The sequence below is a fragment of the Mus pahari genome, chromosome 14 (genome assembly GCF_900095145.1).
Source record: "Mus pahari chromosome 14, PAHARI_EIJ_v1.1, whole genome shotgun sequence".
Lineage (NCBI taxonomy): Eukaryota > Metazoa > Chordata > Mammalia > Rodentia > Muridae > Mus > Mus pahari.
The window spans coordinates 61,309,121-61,319,651 of NC_034603.1; the positions used below are offsets into that span (position 1 = coordinate 61,309,121).

The window sequence follows — 10,531 nt, forward strand, 5'->3', positions numbered from 1 at the left end:
CCCTCTTCTGGAGTGTCTGAAGACAGCTACAGTGTACTTACATATAATAAATAAATCTTTTTTTAAAAAAAAGAAGCTCAGAAATGAAGTTGGTTGTGGTTGAGACAGGGTCTGTGATTCATCCTTAAGGATGATGATGAACTTCTGATGCCCAATTTTTCCTCCCAACACTGAGATTACAGACATGTGACACAACACCCAGTTTATGCTTTTCAAGGATCAGTCAGACCCAGGACTTCAGTCTTCTAAACCAGCATCTACCAGCTGAGCTGTAGCCCTCCTCCTACTACTACTTTTTTTTGGGGGGGAGGGGGGGGAGGCAGTTTTTGTTTTTTCAAGACAGGGTTTTTCTGTCTTGTAATCATGGTTATCTTGGAATTCACTCTATAGGCAGCACTGACCTGGAACTCAGGGATCTGCCTACCTCTGCAGGAATTAAAAGTATATGACACCACACCTGTCTAAATTAGATCTTGTTCATTTTATGTATGTTTTTACCTGTGTGTATGCATGCTTGGTGCCTACAGAGATCAGGAAACAGCATTGAATTTTCTGGAACTATAGTTAACAGATGGCTATGAACCACCACATGGGTGCTAAGAATTGAACCCATATCCATATTCAAGAGTAGCCAGTAGTTATCTCTGGTACTTTGACACAAAATCTTGCTGTATAGTCCAGATTACCTTTAAGCACTGTTCTTTCTCTGCATTTGAAGTGTTGGATTTAAAGAGATAAATGCTGGGGTTACAGGCTCACACTATCCTACCAGTCAATCTCAGGGTTTTTATTTACATTTTATAATAGCTAAAAATATTAAGCTGTTTCCATGTCCTTATTTGCCATGTGAGTATATTTGAAATGTCTTTTTAGATATTTTGCATCACTTTTAAAATTGGATTGTTGTGTTCTCTAAAGTGATTTTTGCTTTTTCATTGTTTGGGGAGTATGCTTATTTTCTGGAGTATCTTTTTTTTTTCTTTTTTGAGTTAAGGTCACTTATATAACCTAGGCTGATCTGAAACTCATTACTTACCAGAGGGTAACTTTGAATTCCTGATTCCTCCAACCTAAGAACTGGGAGTGGCACCAAACTGGTCTGGTTTGGTTTGGTTTTTCAGTGCTAAGGCCTAGTGCTTGCTGGGCATGCACTCTACCTCTTAACTGCATCAGTCCTTTTGTATTCTTTTATCCTAGACAGGGTCTTGGTAAATTGCCCAAGCTGGCTTCAGATTTGGAGTGTTCTGTCTTGGCCTCTCAAGTAATTTGGGATTATAAATTTATATCACCATACCACATAATCATTGAGGGAATTTGGGGGTGGAGGGTATTTTGTTTTTGTTATAGGGTCTCATTTAGTCCAGGACTCAAATTGGGTTGTAGCCCAAAATGACCTTGAATTCCTTCTTATCTTCCCGACTTCAGTATAACAAGAAGTGTCTGGGATCAAACCCAGGGCTTTTGCATGTTCTAAGCACTCCACCAGCTGCCTTAGCCCTCTCTGAATTTTGATACTTTGTTGTTGTTGTTGCTGTTGTTATCTGAGTATTTGATTTTCCAGTATTTCTTCCCAGTCTTGTCATTATCTTACTCTCTTAATTACCTTTTTAAATGTTGTATGAGCATAACCCTTGGAGGTCAGAGAACAGCTTTCAGGAATTGATCTGCTACTCGTAATACGTGGATTCCAGGAATTAATTCAGGTTATCAGGCTTGGCAACAAGTGCCTTTATCTCCATGAGCCTTTTTGCAAGCCCCAGCAGTATCTTCAGGAGAAGAAATTAAGATCAAGCCGGACGTGGTGGCGCACGCCTTTAATCCCAACACTCGCACTCAGGAGGCAGAGGCAGAGTCAGGCATATTTCTTGAGTTCAAGGCCAGCCTGGTCTACAGAGTGAGTTCCAGGGCTATACAGAGAAACCCTGTCTCAAAAAACAAACAAACAAAACAAAAAAAAAGATTTTTTTTTTTTTTATCAAATCCAGTTTTATTGCATTTTTTTCTTTTATGGATATTTTTAGTATGTACCTTAAACCTTAACCAGAAGTGCTATTTTTCTCTTTGAAGTTTACAGTTTACGGTCTTCCCCTTTATGTCTATGGCCATTTGAATTAATTTGGAATATGACCATTTTGGATTGATTTGGAATATGGATGAAAGTATCTGATTTTTATTGGCTACATGGTTATTTGTAGGTCGTTCTCTCAGGTTGTTCAAGGCCAAGTCTCACTTTGTATATTACTGTAGCATTGTAACATTGCCAGGCTGTCACCTTGCTAAGACTGTGATTAGATTTTGTTAGATCTGTGAATCGGTTTTGAAAGAACTGACATTTTAGTGCAAGATAAGGGGGCTTAGCCAGGATTGCTGGCAATCAGGAAGCTAAGGCAGGAGGACTGTCATGAGTTCTCAGGCTAACAAGAATGACCCTACCTCAAAAAATCCCAAAGAAAAAGAATTGGCTTTTTAATGGTGTTAATTATAGTTCATGAGCATGATCCTCCTCTCCATTTAGGACATGTTTCCCCCATTATTTTATCATTTTTAAGGTTCCTGTCTCTTTTGCCATGTTTATCTTCAACTGTTTGATTACTTTTGCTGGTATTGTAAGTAGTGTTTTTGCATTTCAGTTTCTCGTTGAGTACTGATCTTCTCTTGTGGTAGATCAGGCAGGACTTAGGCCCTTTTAGAGTAGAGAAATGGTATTTTGTCCTGGGGAAGAGGATTGCTATGGTCTTAAGCAATGTTGTCCATCTGTTTTCTTATTTGAATGTGTCTATTAATTGGATTTTGGATCTTCTGTCTTCAACTCTTTAGGGAAGCGGGATGGTACGCATGTCTCCTCAGTATGTGTGGAAATCTAAGGGTAATCTTGTGGAGTTGATCTGGTCAGTCCGAAGAGTCTGTTTCAGATGGTCAGCCTTGGAGGCAAAGGCCTTAAAACCCTGAGCTATGTCACTGACCCTGGATTGAGCATGATGTCCACACTGGGGTTAAGAGGTTCTTGCAGAGGACCCAACCCAGTTAGTTACTAGCACTTACTTGATGGCTTATAATTCCAATTTCAGGGGATTCAGCAACCTCTTCTGACCTGATAGTTGGTAATTGTGTGTCTGATATTTGATTATGCAGTAATATATGATAAATCTGAAAGTGTAACTGCCTGAATTTGGAGATCACTGTTAACTGATAAAATTTACAATAATTTCAGCTTTGTGTAGAGATACTGGTAGACTGCAATCACTTTACTTTCTTGCCATGGGAGATTTTCAGACCATAGAAAATAGATATAATCAGGATAGGCCTATAGGGTTTTTGGGTTTTTTTGTTGTTGTTGTTGTTGTTGTTGTTTAAATAGGAATTCTGTGAGTGGAGAGATGATTTAGTGGTTAAGAGTACAGGCTGGCTTGGCAGAGGCAGGTTGATCTCTGAGTTCGAGGCCAGCCTGGTCTACAGAGTGAGTTCCAAGACAGCCAGGGCTATACAGAGAAACCCTGACTTGAAAAAAGAAAAGAAAAGAAAAAGAATACAGGCTGCTTTTGCAGAGGACCCAGATTAAATTCCCAGCACCCAACTGTCTGTAACTCCAATTGCAGGAGCTCATGCTCTCTTCTGAACTAACTCCCAAGTGCTGGCAGTAAAGACTTGGACCAACACTGCCTGCCATGTTCATTTGTGTTTGTTTGTTACCAGTAGACTATTTTAATGGAAGAAAAGGTACTTAGAGAACAGCTCTTCCAAAGAGTACAGCTTCCCTAAAAGTGTCATAAATTATGATGGTGTTGGACTAAAGAGGTGGCTGGACAATTAAGAACACTGCTTTGCTTAGAAAAGACCCAAGTTCAGGTCACAACCACCTGTAATTCCAGCTATAGAGGATCTGACATCTATCTGGCCTCCGTGAGCACCTTCCCTCACACAATATAGTTAATAACTAAAAGTAGTAAGATTTTGTTTTTGTTGTAATAAGTAAGTAAAATACTATATGAGTATACAGTATGTTGGCATAGCCAGATTTCTTAGCCTGTGTGTGTGTGTCCAGGGAAATACTCTCCTACATGTTATAAAGATTTATCTTTTTTGTGTGTAGTAGGACCATGGAAAAGGTCAGAGAACATTACTCTAGAGCATCAGCCCTTCAGGGTACATTAAAAGATATTACTGCATACTATTTAGTCCTCTTTAATAATGCCCATAAGCATATTAAAGGCTCTAAAGAACTTGAAAGCACAAATTTTCCTAAATACTCATGTTACTTTATGCAGCAGGTGCTAACCTTGAACATGTGATCCTCCTGCCTCAGCCTGCGTTGTTGGGATTGTAAGTGTATCCTGCTTAGCTTTTATTGTCAGTTTCACCAAGCTAGAGTCACCTTGGGAGAAGGAACCTCAATTGAAGAATTGCCCTGGTCAGATTGGCCTGTGGGCATGTCTGTGGAACTTTTTTTTTTTCATTATTGATATAGGAGGGCCCAGCCCACTGAGTGTAGTGGGGGGACCATCCATAGGCAGGTGTATATGAGCTCTGTAAGAAAATTAATAGAGTAAGCCAGAGAGCAAGCCAGTGAGGGTAAGTGTTCCTCCATGGCCTCTGCTTCAGTTTTCACCTTGAGTTCCTACCCTCACTTCTCTCAGTGATAGGCTGTTACCTGAAAGTAAGATGAAGTAAACCCATTCCAAGTTGCTTTTAGTCATGGTGTTTATCACAGCAACAGAAAGCAAACTAAACCATGCCTGGCAGTAACTCTTTTAAAAAATATTGACAGCATGTAGTATGCCATCTGTAATCACTAAGCTGAAACGTCAAAATGATACTTTCTGGAAGTATAGTTAGAATAGGATATTTTGAAGTAACATATTACTTGTTAAGTGAACTAGCTGTGTAGTAGACAAGCATATTTGAAAATTTTGGAAGACTTTGTTTGGGGAGGTAATTTTTTTGTTTTGAGGACTTAGTATTTTTTGGGTGGGTTGATTTTTGTTTGGGAGGATTATTTTGTTCTGTTTTTGTTTGTTTGAGACAGGGTTTCTCTATGTAGCCCTAGCTGCCCTGAAATTCAAGCTGTCCTTGAACTCACAGATCTGGTAGTGCTGGGTTTAAAGGCTAGGTGGACTCTTCATTTCAATATTGTTGTGTTACTCTTCTGTGTGAGTGTGTATGTGTACATGTACACATGTGTATGTGTGTGCATGTACCAATGTGCACATGCCATGGCACACATGGAGATCGCAAAGTAATTTTTATTAAAGATTCGGAGTCTAGTCTGGCTGGTGTTAGTTAATATTATAAACCAAATACTGTGGTAAATCATTTGTACACTGTCTTCTCTTGGCCCTATGGGAGTGGGGGAGGGAATCCTTACCTAAGTTAGCCTGAAAGACCTCTTATGATCCAATTACAAATCCTCCTGTACATCATCTCTAGTCCACTCAAGCCAGGCATAAGCCATGAAGTCAGTGTATCAGATTGTTACATCCCCCCAATCCTATAGCTTTTGCTTTTCCTTTTGGTGTTAGGCAGTTTTCTATCGTGTAACCCTGCCTATCCTGGAATTTACTATGTAGATGAGGCTGACCTTAAACTTTCACAGCGATTCATCTGTATCTTCATACACACACACACACCCCACACCCCACACCCCACACCTCACCACTCTGCTCTACCCTACTCCCAGTGCTGGGATTAAAGCATGAGCTACCATGCCCAACTCAAAATCCTTTATCTTGATCCTTCCTCTGCCTGTTCCAAAAGCAGATATTCAAGGGTCACCCTTTGTATTCTCAGGGTCTTACCTCATGTGTGTGACACCATTCCTAGGGAGACATGAACAAAAGTCTATTCATCTCACTTAGATAACTGATGACAAACCAAAGTAAGGATACCACCAAATTCCAATTTGGTGAGTCAATAGGTTTGATTAGGGTTACTTTCAGGGCTGTAGGTGAGAGGTTACTTTATTTTATTTTATTTTATTTTATTTTATTTTATTTTATTTATTTATTTATTTGAGACAGGGTTTCTCTGTGTAGCTCTGGCTGTCCTGGAACTCACTTTGTAGACCAGGCTGGCCTCGAACTCAGAAATCCACCAGCCTCTGCCTCCCGAGTGCTGGGATTAAAGGCGTGCGCCACCACGCCCGGCTGAGGGGTTACTTTAAAGGAGCAGAAATGACAGCTCTATCTCCAAAGCCCATCCCCGCATTTTGTGACAGCTCAAACAAGCTGAAAGCCTGAAGCACAATGCTTCAGTGTGGTCACTGCTCAGATGGTTTCTGCTCTTCCAGACAATGTCTCTCAGCAATCCTTAGCTTGGGGAGGAGGCATCTAATGTATCTGGTCAGTTTCAGGGACTTATGCAGGCTTTGAGTTGCTTGCTTCTTTAGCTTAAGGAGTTTCCCTGAAAGATGACGTTTCACCTCACCTTTAAAACATCCTGTGTCTTAACAAGCTTAATTCCTAGAGGAATGCTTTGTCTCCAGAATAAAGTGCTATGTAGTAATTCACTGAGGAGGGTGTCACCATTGAGTATGCTGCCAGCCCCGTCTTATTCTGTTGCCACATAACTGCTCCATTAAGAACTGTGTCTGCTATGTACACTGTTCTGTCTGTGCCCTCAGTTATGGTGGAGGTACACAAATTTGATAAGTAGTTACTGGGTGACTAAAAGAAAAAACTCAAGTTCTCAGGTAATATCACGTTGATCAAAATTCTATTGTTCATGTCTCCACACTATCAAATGAAGATTAGCCCACTCACTACCACCTACCCCATAAGTGAAAAATAGAAAAATTTTTCTTGGGGATGGTGAGATGGCTCAGCGGGTAAGAGCACCCGACTGCTCTTCTGAAGGTCCTGAGTTCAAATCCCAGCAACCACATGGTGGCTCACAACCATCCTTAACAAGATCTGACTCCCTCTTCTGGAGTGTCTGAAGACAGCTACAGTGTACTTACATATAATAAATAAATAAATTTTTAAAAAAATTTTTTTTCCTTTTGGAATTGCCTTTAGAATCTGATTATTTCTTTTTAAATATTCCAATAGTATCAAATCTTGACTCTTTGAAGATCGGTCTAATTATAAAACTACCCAAAAGTTGCTCAGAACAATAGAAGTGTTCTTTGGGGTTAGAGGTTGTGGCAATATTATTGGTGCATGCAAAATCTTCCAAGTGTCCTAAGTCAATATTCTTAAGGGTATAATATTTCCATTGTGTGATCTGAGGAACCAAGTGGGACACAGTAAGACACACCTTAAGGCCAGCCTTAGGCAAACCTGTCTCAAAATAAGAAAGAGTGCTGGAAAGATGGTTCAGTGGTTGATGCTCTTCCAGGGGACACAGTTCAGTATCCATCACCCACATGGCAGTTCACAACTGTCTATAACTCCAGTTCCAGAGGATCCAGTGACCTCTTCTGGCCTTTATGGATACCAGACACACAAGTGGTACACAGACATACATGCAGGCAAAGCACCCATACAATTTTTTTTTTAAAGAAATTTAGAATATTTGAAAATACGGTGTTGTCTGCTAAGCCTGCAACCTATAATCCCAACAACTTGGGAGACTGAGTGGGAGGATCACCTGAGTTTGAGACCAACCCAAGCTGAAACAGACCCTATCCCAATAAACAACAATAACAAAATTTATCAGTGCTTAGTACTAGATTTTTCACTTGTCAAATCTGACTTAGCTGAATTTGTGGTAAGGGATTGTAAAGGGGATGTGTACGTGCATTGTGTCATATGTCACTGGTTTCTTCTACGAAGACAGAACATTCTTCACAGTCCAAAAGAAAAAGCAGACTCATTCGGGATGTTTGACGGCTATGATAGCTGCAGTGAGGACACAAGTAGCAGCTCCAGCTCTGAGGAGAGTGAAGAAGAAGTTGCTCCTTTACCTTCCAATCTCCCAATCATCAAAAATAATGGACAAGTCTACACGTACCCAGATGGTAAATCTGGCATGGGTGAGTGTCTGCACTTTGACCTGTTGTGTTTTCATTGGACCTTTTTGCTAAGTTCTGTTTCGTTTTATTTTATTTTGAGATAGTATGTTGCTATATAGCTCAGACTTGTCTAGAACTCAGAATCATCCTGTCTTTGCATCCGAAGTGCTGAGATTATAAACAATGGCACCATGCTTGCTCTGACCCATAGGTTGGTTGGTTTGTTTCTCAATACAGATGGTTGTGAGCCACCATGTGATTGCTGGGATTTGAACTCATGACCTCCAGAAGAGCAGTCAGTGCTCTTAACCGCTGAGCCATCTCACCAGCCCTCCTTTAGAATTCCTAAAGGATTGTTTGAAGAGACTGAGCCTCAAAGTCAGGAGTTTCAGATAACGTCAGAGAGTTTGTGTTTCGTTTCTTTGTCGTTGCCATCCTATCTTCCAGTGGGGAACAAGTGGAACAAAATCATAAACAACATATTAGTACACAGTAAATTGAGTTAATGACTATCTCTATAGAGCTGAAAGTGGGAGGTGCTCATACCGTTTTTGAAAGCAATCAGGTAGTGCTTACTCGGATCATTGATTCCAGTATTTGGGACAGAGGTTGGGGACATTGTGTTTCAGTTTTTTGAGGATTGGTTGGTTTTCAGAACAGGTTGCACTATAAATCACAGGCTGGCCTGAAACTGAGCTAGTACTCCTGCCTCAGCTTGCCCCACTGGGCCTGGCGCATAAGTTAGCACCTCTAGTAATAAGGTGCTATCTATCTCACACAGGAAGTGGTCTCATTTTTTAATAGTTCTCAGTACTAAAATGCTTTAGATTGAACCAAACTTAACCTGTTTTGACTGTTTTTCATTCGGTTGTAATGTTGTTTTTAAGACTAAACAAGGGGCCAAGAGGTAGTGCTTCCCTAGCATGCAGTGCCCTGGGTTCCATCATTGGGACCACAAATAAAAAAGCATGCATATGGACTATGCAGGGAAGCCCTCTCAGAAACAATTTTTTTCTATAAAAATCAACTTCAGTGTTTGAGGTAATCACTCAATTAGTACAGTGCTTGCTATGCAAGCATGGGGACCTGTGTTTGATCCCCAAGTTACACATAAAAGCCAAGTGTCTCCTCATAATTCCAACTAGCCCTGAGTGGTGAGGAGGGGAATCCATGGAGCTCGCTGGAAACCTAACCTGCTTGGCAAGCTTTGAACCAGACTGTCTCAAGAAAACAAAGATGGCGCTTTAGGAACAACAGCTGAAGTTGACCCCTAGCTCCCATCCACAAAGCAGTGCATATGAGTGTGTAGTCTGCTGTGTATACACTGTCACAGAACTTCATTTATCAAAGCCCACTAGAGTCATATGTGGTAGTGCATCCACTAATCCCAACAGCAGAATTGAGAGCTTGAGACCAGCCTGGGCTATATAATGAGACCTTGTCTGGGGAACAAAACAAAAAGATAACCCAATTAATTAAAATGATCATAGGACCAGACATTATGGTGCACTCCTTTGGTTTCAGCACTCTGGAAACAGAGGTAAAACGATCTGAGTTCAAGGCTACCCTGGTCTACATAACCACGATAGGCAAGATTTCATAGAGATAACCGTGTCTCCAATATATATATATATATGTGTGTGTGTGTGTGTGTGTGTGTGTAAGGAAAGATAGTTTTTTTTTTAAAGATTTATTTATTTATTATATTTAAGTACACTGTAGCAATCTTCAGACACTCCAGACAGAAGAGGGCATCAGATCTTGTTACAGATGGTTGTGAGCCACTATGTGGTTGCTGGGATTTGAACTCTGGACCTTCTGAAGAGCAGTCGGGTGCTCTTACTACTGAGCCATCTCACCAGCCCAGGAAAGATAGATTTGCAGCTCAGCAGTAGGGCTCTTTCTTGCATGGAAAGATCTTCTGTTACCTAGCACCACAAACCAGAAAAGAAGAATTTCCTAGGTGTATTCTACTTCAACTGATATTTATCGGTCATGGTTAATAAAACTATTTGAAAACTTATGTCAGAAATATTGGCCTTAGCATGCTGGTGGACACCTTTAATACCAGTGCTTGGAAAACAGAGGCAGGCAGAGCTATGTAAGTTCAAGGCCAGTCTACATAGTGAATGCCTGAATTCCAGACTAACCAGTGCTACATAGTGAGAGCCTGTCTTACAACAACAACAACAACAAAAACAAAATTAGTTTCTATTGCTACATGTTCTTGCTTTGTTTTGGTGATGTCACCAGTGTGGAAAATGGTATCACAAAGTAGCAGTGCAATTTGGCAATGTATAATTCTTGTCAAGGATTCATTGTCCCCCTGACTCATTTTGTTCTGTTGGAGACAGAATCTCACTGTGGAGTCCAGACCCACTTTTATCTCCCAAGTGCTAGGATTAAAACGGTACACCACTATGGTAGCCTTTTTTTTTTTTTTTTTTTTTCTTAATGAAGGTAATTAGAAATCTCTTAATGATCTAGAATTTGTACAAGGAACTATTCCGTTTTTTTCTCTGCTGGACACAAAGCCTTAGATTTTGGGTATTCTCTCTTGTTTCCATTTTTCATGTATTCGTC

At 40.4% G+C, this 10,531-nt stretch overlaps 1 protein-coding gene across 13 annotated transcripts in view; it reads left to right on the forward strand.

The window, feature by feature from the left end:
- The window catches only part of Mbtd1 (mbt domain containing 1), a 60,480-nt gene that overhangs the window by 12,547 nt on the left and 37,402 nt on the right, over positions 1-10,531 (forward strand). For all 13 annotated transcript variants that reach the window (XM_029546650.1, XM_029546645.1, XM_029546651.1 and 10 more), the window contains one exon: positions 7,770-7,969. In XM_029546650.1, coding sequence (XP_029402510.1) covers positions 7,816-7,969 — 154 coding nt within the window. In that variant the 5' untranslated portion in view covers positions 7,770-7,815. The remainder of the gene's footprint in view (positions 1-7,769; positions 7,970-10,531) is intronic.